The sequence below is a fragment of the Ctenopharyngodon idella genome, chromosome 24 (genome assembly GCF_019924925.1).
Source record: "Ctenopharyngodon idella isolate HZGC_01 chromosome 24, HZGC01, whole genome shotgun sequence".
Classification (NCBI taxonomy): Eukaryota; Metazoa; Chordata; class Actinopteri; order Cypriniformes; family Xenocyprididae; genus Ctenopharyngodon; species Ctenopharyngodon idella.
The window spans coordinates 16,949,541-16,965,122 of NC_067243.1; the positions used below are offsets into that span (position 1 = coordinate 16,949,541).

Genomic DNA, 15,582 nt, shown 5'->3' on the forward strand with positions numbered 1-15,582 from the left:
TAATAGGCTTGGAAGGAGTCTTTTAATCCTGGTGGTTTCCTTGACGCACTCCCTTTTCAGGAACATTTTCATCAGATCTTGATTCGGGAAGGAATGAACGATAAGAACAATCTGTTATATAACCAAGAACAGTGGGGCCAGTCCAAATGCCTGCTGGGAACATGATGTTTTTAATTGAAGGCTGTTTTTGTTCAGCGGACATTACACACTCGGCAGTGCTCCTGTGTTCAGATACATTTTCAGAGTCATATTTATATTTTAAAGTTTATGAAGTCCAAAAATGGCGTTAGTTCTGAAAAGGCTCTGAAAATAAAGCTTCAGAAATAATGCATATTTACAAAGAGGTGTGTTTAGCTTGATGAAATAAGCAAGGCCTACATGTAAATGTGCTGATTAAGAAAGAGAGAGAGAATGAATACGAGGAGACAAGACGGTCTGGTGGAAATGAACATAAAGTTTGTTTTCCCAACATTTCCGAAACATCATATTTCACTGACCTCACTATCACCATGGCAACCACACCACGCAAAGTAGGTTACTGAGGCGCTTCGCTGCAGGAAGGGGAAATGAACAAGACAAGGTTATATGATATTTCCTCTGAAGAAAATACAGTTAAAGGTGATTTTTTATGTTTAAATGTGTTTCTATATCTAGTTTAATATGCAGTGACAACTATGTGAGCCATTCATAGTATGATTTATCAACCGACACAGAAACATTAAAGTCACCATGAAATCAAAATGGACAATTCTTGTTTTTTAATGGAATATGCAGTATTTATTATAAATGATTTATCCGTGCAAATCATTATTTTTAAAATTCATTTGCCCTCATAATCTTTAATCAAAATAACTTTCCCTCCTTCTTGCAGCGACATCTCTTCTCTGATGATGTGTTTGGCGAGAGGGCGGGACAACCTGTCACTCACATGAGATCAACCAATAGTAAACCACAACCATTGTTCCAATGGACAACATTAAGTCCCGCCCTACATTTTTTATTGTTCGAGAAGCCATTTCACTCAGATATACGTCACAGTAGGGAAAGAAAAGACTATCAGACATGCAGACTTAACATATGCACAGTTATAATCACGCTACAGCATGTTTTGGGTAGTTGAGCAACATTCTTCATTAGTTTGTCCATGTATACATGACTCCATGTGTAATAATTAAATATTTTAAGGATTAAATGCTGAAAGTCTACTTCAGTTTTGACGCAAACGCTCAGTGTAGGCTATGTGTACAGTCGAATGTATAGCCTTTCGAAATATACTTGATGGCGTGCACGAACACGCGTGCACGCTATAAAGTTTTTTTATTTTGCGCACTTTAGTGTCTGTGCTCTTTTAAGTCGGCATGAAATGGAAGTTGCGATAGTCTTTTCTTCACTATTGTAACATATATCCGAGTGAAACGGCTTCTCAAACAGGAAAAAAATGTAGTGCGTAGAGGTTGCGTTAACCTAAAAAAATTTTTTAGCAGTGACGGAAAAATCTGAAAGCCGTCAGTCATTTTGACAGATTACACTGAGGGTCTTGTAACTGTAACTTGTAACTGTAATTCTCACCCCTGTCCACTTGGTGGTGAGTGCACTTGCTGACTATCAAGTCAATGAATGGCTTTTCTGAGTTACTTGACAATTGTTTACAAGCTGTTTTATTAATGTCTTTCCGCCGTTGAAACACTGATTGAGCAAGTACATGAGAGACATGATTTCGGTAAGTTGTACTGTATCTTTCAACATATTTTCTGATGTTCATTCATGTTTATTTCATTCTGTAATGTAGTAGCTAAAGAAGAAAGGATGATCGCGTTCACTTTCACTCTGCTCGCTTGAACTTAGGCACTACAGTGATCTCTGGCGCCACATGAAGAGCACCAAAAGGGTATTGTTTGAATTGTGTGATAAAATGGACAGAATTTGAAAGCTGAGACTTTGTTTCATATCAAAAGTAACAGAGCACAAAGCTTATTACGATGTATTTGACAAATTTCATGAACCTGAAAAATGACCCACAGTCAACTTTCTCGCATAAATATGCATAATCTAGCCTAAATGCTTGTCCTGTAAATTCGTGAATAAAAATGAAAATGTGAACAAAAACAGAGCCTATTAAATAGCTTATTATCATTATGAAATTATGAAAATCGGTATGCAAATTAAAATCATGGGTAATAATAGATTATGACAGAATTTTTATGACCCTGTCTGTCAAAATGACGGACAATGCGGAAGTCTAATGGTGCGTTCACACCAGACGTGAATAAAGTGTTAAGCGCTAGTGATTTACATTTTAAGTCAATGTAAAGATGCGATAGACATCCTGCGGCGCGAATTGAGCGTTTTGGGCGTTTGACGCGCGTAAAGGCTGATTTATACTTCTGCGTCGGACCTACCCCGGAGCCTCTGCGCCGTTGGCTATGCGTCTATTTTTATTTATACTTCTGCATTGCTGTCCGCCTCGACGTGCAAGCAGAACATTAGTAGGCAGTATCCGCGGTCAAGTTGAGTATCAAGGCAAAAGCCGAAGAAGAAGAAGCAGCTTGTCATATATGTTATCAGAGAAGCTTACAAATAGAAGCGGCAAATAGGTAACGACTTTTGTTGCATTATGACTGCATGTGTCCCCTGAAACAGAGCATTTTTTCATTCCTATGGAAGCTGAAAACGCTCGCTCTTCTCCGATTGCTCCGCGCCAGTTTTTTGACCTGAGGGAGGGGTTCTAGCAGACCAATCACAGCGCTTGCGGCCCACATAGAATTGACACGTTGTTACATTTTTGAAGAGGTGCACGTCGTAGGCTATGCGTGGTACACACAGCCTACGCCGTAGCTATGGTGTACACTCGACGCAGAAGTATAAATCAGCCTTAACGCGTGATTCGTGCGATTTCAAAAATCTGAACTTTGGTGAATACTTGTGCCGCATTAACCAATCAGGAGCTTGCTCTAGTAGTGACATGATTATGACATAGCGAGCGGAGGCAAAAAAAAAAAAATCGAAACAACAAGGACAAAATCATCGTCGCTGTATGTGGATACCCAGAGCTGTACGATACATCTTCGTACTTTTATAGAAACAGGAATAAAAAGGATCTTGCTTGGAAGAAAGTGAGTGAGGAGGTCGGACAATCTGGTAAGTTGTAAAAAACGCTCTTTACTCAATTTGAGCTATATATATATATATATATATACATATCGATGGACCCAGACACGGCGCCGAACGAGTCTACGCCGTTTTTCAGCCTTCCATAGCACATAAAGCGCAGCTACCCTCTCAACAAAATCCATGTCAGCCATTTTGCAACGAGACTGGAGCCGCCTGGCAGAAGCCCCTCCATGACGCAAATTCGCGTCTGTTGTGAAGTGAATTTCACGTGCAAATGAAGCGAGTAAACTCAAAATGTTCAAGCATCCAACTACGCGTGAATAGCGCAATTTATTCGCGCAAGTCGCGTCTGGCGTGAACGCCCCATAACGCGATGTCTGGCAGGGTGGTACTTGATTTTGTCCGTGGGAAATTGATTGGATGGTTGTGGTTTGCTATTGGTCAATCTCATTTGAGTGACAGGTTGATCCCGCCCTCACGCCAGTAAACATGCTATCAGAGAAAAGATGTCGATGCAAGAGGGAGGGGAAGTTATTTTGATTAGGGGAAGTTATTTAAGTTATTTATATATTTAAGATTACGAGGGCACATGAATTTTTTTTTTTTTTTAAATAATGTGCACGGATAAATCATTTATAGTAAATACTTCTTAAACAAATCATTGTTTAGCCCCACTGAATGGAGTGCATGTAGACGAGTCAACCAATGGCGTGAGTTTGGAGGTGGGGCTATATGTTTGTCTGGCCAATAGCAGATGGGGGTGTTAAAGGGAAACCTGTATGAAAACAGTCATTATATTTGCACATCTGTTGGGTGAAATTATACATTTCGCATTTAATGTTAATAATATTCAACTGAAATATTGCCTGCCAAGTCAGAAAGCACAGAGATGATGAAGTAGTCTGACTTAGTGGGTCAAAGGGTAATCCCTGAAACATCAACAAACTCAGTCACACAGTTTTGTGTCAAGCATAGTCTTTCACAACATTGCAGAATCCCCAGTTGGATGGAGAGGCAAGATTTCCTATAATGTAACTAGATCAGAAGGCAAGTCATGAGATGCTATTTTTACATGCCATCTGTATTGGCTGATAGAAATCAGACGTTGAGGAGGGAGTCCAGATAGAGACCGGTGAAATGTGGTTTTGTAATGTGGATGTTGACACAATGTAAACACACGCTGTCATCTGAGATAATAGGTGATCATTATTGTGAGAAGCCATAATAGTTCATTATAATACGAAATGAAGAGTCATAACCAGTCTTCACTACACTTTTCTTTTAACCCCTTTTCTCTAACTTACTAAATTTTCTTACATTTTCTTGCTTTAGCATTTGGATCTGTCAAAGGACAAACCCAATGTTAAAGTTTATTTGTATCTATTTATTTTTATATTATATAAGTATGAAACCAATAAAGAAAATAATGAGATAAAGATAATGAAAGTCATATAAAAGTACACTGTAAAAAATAATTGTTGGTTTAACTTAAAGTAAGTTACCTGGTTGCCTTAAAATTTTGAGTTCAAAAATTTTTAGTTAATACAATGAAGGCGAATGGTTTAACCAACAGAAACTCTAAATATTATGTTATCTGGACCACATTAATTATCTAAGTTGATTTGACAAAAGAAAAAATGTTGTGATAAATCATGAAAATAATTTGCATATTTTGCTAATCATAGTGACATAGCATTTATACTTTTTTATTTTCATTTTAGTCACCCTTTAGTCTTGTATTTTTTTCACTTTTTCATCACGGTATGTCCATTAAAGTCACACTTTCTCTTTTTTTTAGCACTTGTATGATTTATTTTGTATAATTTCCTATTTTTCATAAAATTTTCTGCACACAATTGGTTTGCTGATCTCTGAAAATCTAAAAAGCACAATGAGAGACAGTGAATCCAATGTTATAAAGTTTATTTATATAACTATGAAAGAAAGTATGAAACAAATTAACAAAGATAATAAAGTCAAATTGAAGTATAAAGGCTTTTTTCTCTTACATACAGTGATAGTGACTTTACAAGTCCACAGTGTCAACAGAACAATTCTCTAGAAATCACTATGTTATAACAAAATAATCTGTGAATAAATATAAGATACACTTGAAAAGTACAATAAGTTCTCCATTTTGGCAGACTTGGACATCAGGGTTAAAACCTTGTCTGAATGCGGACTATTTTCTCTAAAAATACATCTCAGTATGTCTGTTGTACCTCTTTTAGTTTGTTCATCAACTCAGCAATGAATTATAACAAAATGTGACAGTTTACATCCTGCCCAGCAGTGGAAAACCCATTCGACTGTGCAACCTTAAGCAGGCACAAGGGATATGAATAACATCAGTCTATTAAAATGAAATCGGAATCATGTTTCTTGTCAAGTTCATTACGGATGAAACCTCACCAGTCCTCGAGTCTCATACGATAAAAAAGGAATTTGCGTAAGCATTTACTTGGTTTTTGAAATCTCCCAACGTGCTACAACTTTGCTCTTGCAGAAGAGGTAAACAATTATTGTGCCAGTGTTACTTGACTGGAATCTGCACATTTAAGATGCATATCAACTACTATAGATTAACGGATGTGAATGAGGAATTTAACAGGAAGATATGAACGAAATGCTTTGAATTCCAGTCCTGTCATCCTTCTCTCTCATTGTGCCGAGTCTGAGTCACTGGAGTCCAGACTAGCCTGTGCAGACTCGGTGCGGCAGCTCTGTGTGGATCCCGCGTGGTGCAAGGTCTGCGTGCTTCTCCTGAGACTCTCCAGCGACTGAAGGAAGGACCGTCTTGCCCGTTCTTCCTCTAGAGGTGAAGCCCCTTCCTCCTCCACTTCGGCGATCTCTGCAAAAGTCACCGGCTGGGTCTTAAAGCGGGCGTCTCGGGGTCGTCGGGAACGGTTTCGGCCCCGAGCCAGACACTTGGGGACCGGTAGCTGCTGGGGAAACTCCTCCATGGCCGATGCCAAGACGTGTGCGGGTAGAATGGCGAAACCCACCGTCTCCATTGGACGTGCAGCCATGTATCTGGATGGCAAGGGTTGGGTGTTCGTCTTCTGAGATGTTAGGAGAGCCTTTCCCTCCAGGTTTCCCTGTGGTGAAGGTTTTAAAGATTTATCTTTTCCTTGTATCCTTCTTGACAGAAGGTGATGCTAACAAACAGCTTGAGAAGACCACTTCCAGAAGATACTCGAGGTGAATATCGGTTCTCTGCGTCTGTATTGCTGTCGTTTCTGAGAGTGCCACTGACAGGGATGAACCAGCTCGGGCTTTTATACCGCTTCACTCCCCTAGTGTCTCCCCACTCTGCTCTGGCTCCGCCCACCCACTGTGAACAGTCATGGTTCCGGCTGCCATACCAGTCTCTCCAAATCAGATCCTTGAAATAAATGCCAGCCAGAGAGGGAGTTGGGAAAGAAGAGGAGGGAGGGGCAGGAGAGAAGAGGATATGTGCAGCTCTAACAGAGGGGATCAGAAAAGGGAGAAATAAACCAATGGCCAGGAACAGAAAAATGGGGAGTGAGAGGACATGGGCAAAGAAGAAATAAGAAAAAAAAAGACAGTTTAGAAAAACAAAAGCTTTAGAGAAATCTATACGTCATAATAGGCAAAAAAGTCATATCTCGGTATTTTTTGGCTAAATGGCGATATTCGGTATATATCTCGGTATTCTCTACATTATTCTATTTGGATTTAGAAAAAAAAAATCTGTATTTACTTTTTAAAAAATCTTAATTTAACATCCTGCCTAATGTTGTCCTACAAACAGAGTTTATATTGAAAGCTATTAATACAAATATAGTGAATGTAACCATGTAGTCTGGCACACTAATAGGCCTACAGTATGTGCAAAAAAGAGAAAGTTACTTTACATTCTAACATTGTAACATTACAATCTAAAAATAATGCTTTTTAAAGCAGAAGTTAAATTCACTAGTCTAAAAATTAAAAAAACAAAAGCACAGACTAATTAGCAATATATATAGGCTATTATATATATATATATATATATATATATATATATATAGTTACTGCTATCATAAAAATACACTTACTTGTAGGTTAAAATTCTACATATGGCACATTTATTGTTCAACAACAAACATTTGATCAAAATGTATATTTTAGTCAGAATTATGGCGATCCCATTCTATTGAGCTCCGTCTGTTTGGCGCGAATGCGCGCGGCGGCGCTCGTTCACGGAAGTCTATGAAGTTTAGAGGAGAATGAGATTCGCTAGCAGAAGGCTCGTCCACTCCTGACAGCAAAATGGCCATATTTGTATGTCTTTCTAACATTTACAGATGGAGAATATACCGGTGAAATGTAAGTTATGCGCTTAGGAAAACACCACATCACAAAAGCATTAAACAGCGCAAATTTCTGTCAGCACATGAATCTGTCCCGAGCATCTGACGGGGCAAGCCGCTTTAAGCGATAGGCCTACTTGTTAACTATATCTTAATCTAACGAGTTATTTTTAAAGCTCTTAATATTAAGTATGTCTCATGTTTAAGCCAAACTGTATTATGCATTTCCCCCGCAGCAGCACTCTACGACGCTGTTTTTCAGATGCGCTCGTATAAAACTACCGTATACCGATATAAACGGTATCTCCTCATTCCGTATCGTATATTAAAAATATATCGGTATATCGTACAAACTCGATATACCGCCCAGCTCTACGTCATGCCATACAAATGCATATGGGGGTCAAATTCAGGTCACACTGAAATAAAAAGAAGACAGTAAGTAGTAGCGTTTCCCTTACAGATTTGTGCAAAACTTTTGCGATATTTTCTAAATATAAATAAAAAACTATTGCGAAATGACGGCTTTTCCATTAACTGATGTTATGCGACTAAAACGTCTTTTTTTTCCTCTCTCGATAAGTCATTCCAAAAATCAAAGATTTACGTATATCCCAGCCACTGCACTAGCCATTATTTTTAATCAAAGGAGACGTAGGCATGTTATCCAAGCATTTATGGCAAGGAAAGCCCCTTATACTTGAGAGAGGCCATGTATGAGGAGTTTCTGGGTGTTTCTCCCTCCTATCTGCTTCGAGGTCTTGATAAATTCAAATTGTGGCATTTCTTTATTGTTTAGAATCCAGTAGTCCTGTAATACTTTTGTCTTTTATGAGTTTAATGAAGAACTCTCGTCTTCTGTCCAAACATACCGTGCCCTCTTTAAAGAATGATCAACCTTTACATAAGGCAAGAGACCTGTAAATGCGAAAAAACTGTTTCCATTGCAGTTTTGTGAAATATTCCTTTTTTGAATTGCCTGAAAAACCACCTTATGCGAGTGTAAAAACTTTTTTGCGATATATGGGAGTTTCTGCGAAATTGACGCATTTCTATTGGGCGTAATTTCAATTCGCAATTTCAGTTTGCGCAATTTAAAGGGTAATGGAAACGCAGCTAGTGTATCCGAAATCGTGTACTGTCTGAGTAGGTACTACATTTGAATTTGAACTTACTTCGCGATCGTTAAAAAGTATGTTCTATATAGTATGAATGTAATCTGGACATACTACATCTGCCATGTTATCATTATCATGTGACCTACAAGCGTCAGTTACGTCGCTTCACCTACATTCGTAAATCCTCTCCCGTGGCCTCATGGGATAGTAAAGTGTCCATCGAATGCGCACTTCAGAATCTCGCCGGAAGTAGTAGGTCATCCGGGGACTTTAAGCATACTGTTTTTCTAATACTATGAAAATCGGACATATTACTCTGTTGGCGTACTGTTTTTTGCATACTATATAGTAGAGAAGTCACTTGGACATGTTTTTGTGTACATGTAATTTAAAAATAGAAAAATATAATACAGAGAAAAATATGATATATATATATAAAAAAAGATATGTTTTCACTAAGAATACATATCCTGAAGGAAACTGAATGATGATGCCATTGCTAGTCAGTTAGATAAGGACAAGGACATAGAGGGTTGATGACTATCTATGAACTATTTTTTCCCCTTTACTTGAGGTGGTGTAAGCATAGCAACATGTACATGGCAAGAATCTCACCTCACAGTGCCACAACCATGATCTCACCACCAGAATGAGTTTTACTTTCATCAGCTCTCACTTTACTCTTACTCTAGCTTTCTCACTCTCTTCCTGTGCCATTCCGATTTGTCATTAACCCTCGAATAGTCCATGTCAGACATGTCTGATGAGCCCAGAGACATTTTGGGAGTCAGGTGTGAAATTATAGGGGCTGGATATTATGACGTAACACACCGTGGGCAGTTCCCGTTTTGTCATGGACCCTGAGGATGACCCTTTAAAAGCAAAACAGGAAACCTTAATGGTGCCACCTCACCCTCTCCATCACACTCCTACTCATCCCATATTTCAGACGTCAAGGGGTTACCGTAAAGTCTACTCTAAGTAACATCTATTTTGGGCAGAGAAGCACACAGACACTTGCAGACAAGCACGTTCATCCACCCTCTAAGGTATTATCAATCAGGTGACATCATGTAATGATGTCAAGGACAACTACACAAACCACGTGTTGCAGGAATGCCTTGTCAAGTTGATTAATAGCTTGTTTCTGGACTAAGCAGTACAAAATACAGAAAGGATGTACTTGACAGCAAAGAGGGGTTAAATTGCACGTATGTACTATGTCTTTAAACAATACTAAAAAACAATATTGAAATACACTCTTCTCCATCTGAAAAAATAGTGCCAGTCAAATAGATTAGCTTTAACCCTCTATACCTCTATACCTGCATGATCAGCAACAGCTGCTTGTATTTTGAATACTTTAAATAATACCGCACGGGACAGCTGGGTAATCCTGAACAGGATTTTAGGAGCCTCTCTTCATCCTCTGGTTTGAACCCCTTGCCAATGACACCAATCTTACAGAAGCAAGCAAAGGATTTACAAACCAACACAGTCTCATGGCTCGTTTTGACAAATTGGTGCTAAATTTGTACGTTTTTGCACTGGCGGTTAGTTTTACGTTTGCAGTTAGTTACCTTTTTTATTACAAATTGTATGTTTTCCTACGAATCACATTGCATGAATATGTACGAAATTGAAACTTGCTTGTTATTCTAATTTTTTTTTTACATTTTTAAAATGTCTTTAATTACATTAAATTTTTTATTTTTTTTAATTTAATTTTTTAAATAAAATAAGTATTTAAATTAAATTTGATTATTTAGTATTTTTCTTTTCATTTTTTTTAGTTATATTTTTGGGCTTTTTGTGCCTTTATTCAGATAGGACAGTAGAGAGCAGACAGGAAAGCATTGGGCAGAGAGGGGGCAGGATCGGCAAAGGACCTCGAGACGGGAATCGAACTTGGGTCGCCGTGAACGCATTTGTGCCATGTGTCGGCGCACTAACCACTAGGCTATCGGCACCGACTTTTTTTTTCTTTTTAAATCACATTAAAACTGTTTTGTAGTTAAAGGAGTTGACGCTAAAATTAAAGGGATAGTTCACCCAAAAATGAAAAGAGAAACCGAACAGTATTTATATCATTTTTTACCTCTAATATACCACTATGTCCAACTGCCTTGAGCGCACACACGGCATCCAGTGTGTGATGTCTGAATGCACTCTGATGCCGGAAGTGAACGCTCGCACTCATTGACATATACACGCGAGACATCACTTCTGTCATCAGAGCGCGTTTTTAGACCTCACCAACCAGATGCTCAAGAGGTAAATACTGTTCGGTTTCTCGCACAAACCGATCGTTTCGTGTCTTAGGACATCAATGTGTCGTCACGAGCTGCAGGGTTTAATTTGGATTTGTCTGTGCATGTTTTTTTTACTCTCATAGATTTTGTTCCCATTGACAAGCATTATACGACTGAGAAACCGCAACGGTTGGAGTTAAAAATCATCATTTGTGTTCTACTGAAGAAATAAAGTCACCTACATCTTGGATGCCCTGGGGGTAAGCAGATAAACAACAAATTTTCATTTTTGGGTGAACTATCCCTTTAAGCCATCATTTATTCACCCTGGTGTTGTTCTAATGTCATTTGCCCTTCTTTCTTTTATGGACCAAAAAAGGAGAATTTTTTTAAAAATATCCCGCTTATGTTCGTCCATATAATGGCAGTGAATAGCAAAAGCATCAAGTTTTTCATTTATTTATTTTTTTATATTCCAAGTGTTCTGGGGGTATCTGATAAGATTTGGTGAAAAATAAACCAAAATTTAAAGCGTTATTTAACACAATTCTTGACCTTGGCCTTTGGGCTTCTCTGCACGGCATGAGAAATCAAGATTAACTAAACGATGGGAACTTTAAAAGTTCCCTAGACCTGGAAAAGTCATCTTTATTTTATTTTTTTTGTTAATAAAATAATAATAATAATAATAAAAACATTTAATCACAAAGAAATGGAAGAGTCATGTCAATTCATTGGTAATAAAAAAAAGTGTAGAACAAGAACAGTTATGTAAACAATTGTGGAATTTTTCATTTTAATTTCTATTTACTTAATTTAGATATTGTGTTTGTCAGTGAGGGGCCTTGGAGTTTAAAAGGTTGAGAACCACTGGCCTTACTGATGGGGTTGTGGGGGTATACAAGACAAAAAAAAGGAAAACAGGTTTATAGAACACAAAAAGTGTTACAATTTTTTACATACCAATATCATTTGCTAGATCAAACTGGTCACACATTGAACCATTAAATTAAATGATAACATACAGTAACAAAGCAACATCTATCCCAAAACAATAAATCCCCATGCTGGCTCAGGGCCACTGCGGCTTGATTTGGTTCTCCTGTGTTTATAAGGAGCATAAACAAATTTGTTATCACATTAAGAGGTCTGTCTGTTAACATAATTTAAAAAAAGGTGAAAATACCACATGAGCCACTTTATTTTCCTTGGTCTTGGCCTCATTACAAGGGCTGAAAAGCCATATATTTATAGCACAGCATAGACACATTCCCATGAAGGCCACTTGCTCAACATAACATCCAAAATTAGCAGAGGCAGCATACTGACTTCTCCATCACGGACCAAAACATTCCAGTCCTGTAATGGATAGCACGTAAACATAACTTACTAGTATTACCTCAACAGGTTATTTATTTTATAACCAACTCAATATATGTCATTATATATAAGGATGAGAATACTTATGTGAGAATTTTGATTACGTGAAATGAGATGGCCGATAAACACTCCATACTAGTTTGTCTAAATGAATAAAAAATAAAACACTAAAAACTAAAGGCAAATTGTTTTTAATGCTACAAGTAAATTTATGCATCACAACATTAGAATGTACAGTATGAAAATGGATAATTTTGAGATTTGCTAAAAAATTACATTTAACAGTCTTATTAAAGTATTAATGTTTTTAAAGATTGAGTGTAAGATGACTACAAAAGGTAATCTAAATGTAAAAATAGAGGAAATGAGCATGAACAATCAAATATCCATACTAATGCTGATAAATCTGATGTGGTACCGATATATTGTGCATGCCCACATGTAAACAGCCGGAAATTAGATATACGTCAAGCAAGATAATATCAGGGCCTAAAAATGGATTCCTAGATATGCCTCCATAAAGCTATATTCAGTCCATCTCTTCCTGTAAGTAATGAAACAAATGACTATTAATTAGCTTTGTTGCACTCTGTATTGTGGGAGTAAACATATCTTGATCTGAATGGTGCATGGTAAGTGCAATGTACTTGGAAGGGATGTTGTTTTTGTTCCAGAGTTCTGCTGGGAAAAGGAGGAGTTTTCCCCTAAGACAGAGGGAGATCTGGGTCTTAGTACTGGTGGGAATGAAAAGACAGGCCTTGACTTAAACAGACACAACACTGCCAATATCTAATGGATTTGTGCCGAAGCCGCACATGTTGCTGTTAGCCTTATGCGTCTAGACTCGTGATGCAGCTCTCTGATCTGAGAATTAGGAGGAGTGGGAACGTGTCTTCATGAAGCTCTAGCACAGGTCAGCAAAGCGAGACAAAAAGTTGTGTACTTTGTAAGTAGTCATTCAACAGATGCTTTACAGATCCAACAGATCCAAAGTGACTTCAAGCACGTTTGTTGTTTATGTCACCTCTAATCTCTCATCGAAAAGAAAAAACTTCCACCCCTTTGGATCCAAGTCCAACTCATATGACAAAGAAGGGACGAGAGGCATGGTTTGCATGACTCTGATGTAACATGACAGCAGACCCTTGCGGTTGGACACAAGGGACTGTTTCCAGTTCTGGGCAGGTGCTGAAAACAAATGTTTGTGGTCTTGCTAACAGAGGCCACTGAAAGGGTACTGGGAGAGGATCCTGGCAGGACATGGGCCAATGGACTTCCCAAACAAACTGTTTTTTTGTTGGTTGATCTTTCGGTTTTGATCCCAGTGCAATTGAGAAACGTTGAAAGCATACCGGACATGATGCCAAAAGTTTATTTAAAGGTGCCTTGGCAAGAGGTACCATGAAGGTTTCAAAGAGTGTCATCTTGAAAATCCATCTATGGTAAAGGGTTAGTTCACCCAAAAATAAAAATTCCCTCATCAGTTATTCATCCTCATGTCATTTCAAACTTATATTTTGAACACAAAAATATATTTTTAATGAGACCTGAGAGATTTCTGTCCCTCCATTGAAAGTCCATTTCACCAAAACTTTAACGCTTCAAAAAGTTCATAAAGAGACCATAAAAGAAATCCATATGAATCGAGCAGTTTGTGTTTGTGTGACATGAGAACAAACCTCATTGGTTCTTGCAGAAACTCAACGGTGTTTGTGCGACACACGAGAACAAACCTCATTGGTTCTTGCAGAAACTCAACGGTGTTTGTGCGACACACGAGAACAAACCTCATTGGTTCTTGCAGAAACTCAACGGTGTTTGTGCGACACAAGAACAAACCTCATTGGTTCTTGCAGAAACTCAAAGTGTTTGTGTGACACGAGAACAAACCTCATTGGTTCTTACGGAAACTCAACGGTGTTTGTGCGACACGAGAACAAACCTCATTGGTTCTTACGGAAACTCAACGGTGTTTGTGCGACACACGAGAACAAACCTCATTGGTTCTTGCAGAAACTCAACGGTGTTTGTGCGACACAAGAACAAACCTCATTGGTTCTTGCAGAAACTCAAAGTGTTTGTGTGACATGAGAACAAACCTCATTGGTTCTTACGGAAACTCAACGGTGTCTGTGCGACACACGAGAACAAACCTCATTGGTTCTTGCAGAAACTCAACGGTGTTTGTGCGACACACAAGAACAAACCTCATTAGATCTTGCGGCATGTCTGAGCTTCCGTTTACAATGTTTAATGAGCTCTACGGATGTGTTTTGAATTTTTATGTCAATAAAAGCCTAAATTAAATCTGTTCATCATATGAAGAAGACTTGGATTTAACTTCTCAAACATATTGATTTCTTTTTTTTTAATGTTTTTATGAACTTTTTGTGAAGACTATGAAGTTCTGGTGGAATGGACTTTCAAACGAGGGACCGAAATCTTTTACTTGAACTGTCCCTTTAACTGTGAGTACAGGATATTTTTCTCAGTAAGAGTTGTTGCACACAATACGTGCTCTAACCCAACAGATCTCCCTGCACACTCCGGGAATGAAACTTATAACAAAGTTTATTGTGGTGGAAAAAATAATGGCCAGTGATCCCATTACACAGCGAGGGTCCCTGCATTCCAGAACAGAAGCACCATTTCCATGTGCAGGTCAGTCTTTATGGGGAAGCTCTGAAAGGCACTGCATTGCCAGCAGAGAAGAAAGGAACACCAAGTAACTCAAATTAAAGAGCTCCGACAAATCACTGGAAGTCACAAGCAAGAGCAAGAGATTTACGGTGTGCAGTTTCTAAACATTTTGCAGTTCGCTGGATAATCTTTGCCATTGTGTTACTTTCGTTTGACGGTGTTCCCATATTTAGGAATATTTTCTTTAAAACAGTGACATAACAGCCCCATATCTGACTCTTCGTGCCTTGAACAGGGAATGAATATGCAACCACTTAAAAACAGACTCAAGAAAAGTTTTAAACTGCATGTTATGTAATATTAATGTTTTATTTGATAGCATCGCTGGTGATTGATCATCTGCCACCGAGTTAACATGGTCTTCTTCTCTCAAGGTTGGTGGTAATGTGTGTTGACACAGAGACAATTATTCAGCTCAACCAACCACACAAGGACTCAACCGTGACTCATCAATATTGAGAAGAGGACACGGTGTGTTTGTCGAAAAGGCGAGTTTTGAGTTGTTTGTTACCTCAATAATAAAATGTTTTACATCACCCATGTGTAATTTTAATTATAGAATTGTGAAAACAACATGTGCATGTTGTTTTAACAATGTGTGTAAAACACAGCAGGAAAGACTTCTTTTAAAGCATTAAAAAAAATCTTATCGACCCCAAACTTTTAAAAGGCAGTGTAACCAACCCCATAATGACACTGAACAAA

At 38.2% G+C, this 15,582-nt stretch overlaps 1 protein-coding gene across 1 annotated transcript; it reads right to left on the reverse strand.

Moving 5' to 3' along the window:
• Positions 1–5,017: 5,017 nt before the first annotated feature.
• Positions 5,018–6,385, reverse strand: c24h11orf96 (chromosome 24 C11orf96 homolog). The gene has a single exon (XM_051884666.1). It carries the CDS (start codon positions 6,138–6,140, stop codon positions 5,772–5,774), a length of 369 nt encoding a protein of 122 aa, XP_051740626.1. The 5' UTR covers positions 6,141–6,385; the 3' UTR covers positions 5,018–5,771.
• Positions 6,386–15,582: the final 9,197 nt, after the last annotated feature.

Excerpts from the sequence above, each read along its gene's own strand:
- c24h11orf96 (XM_051884666.1), bottom strand. The coding sequence starts at position 6,140 with ATGGCTGCACGTCCAATGGAGACGGTGGGTTTCGCCATTCTACCCGCA.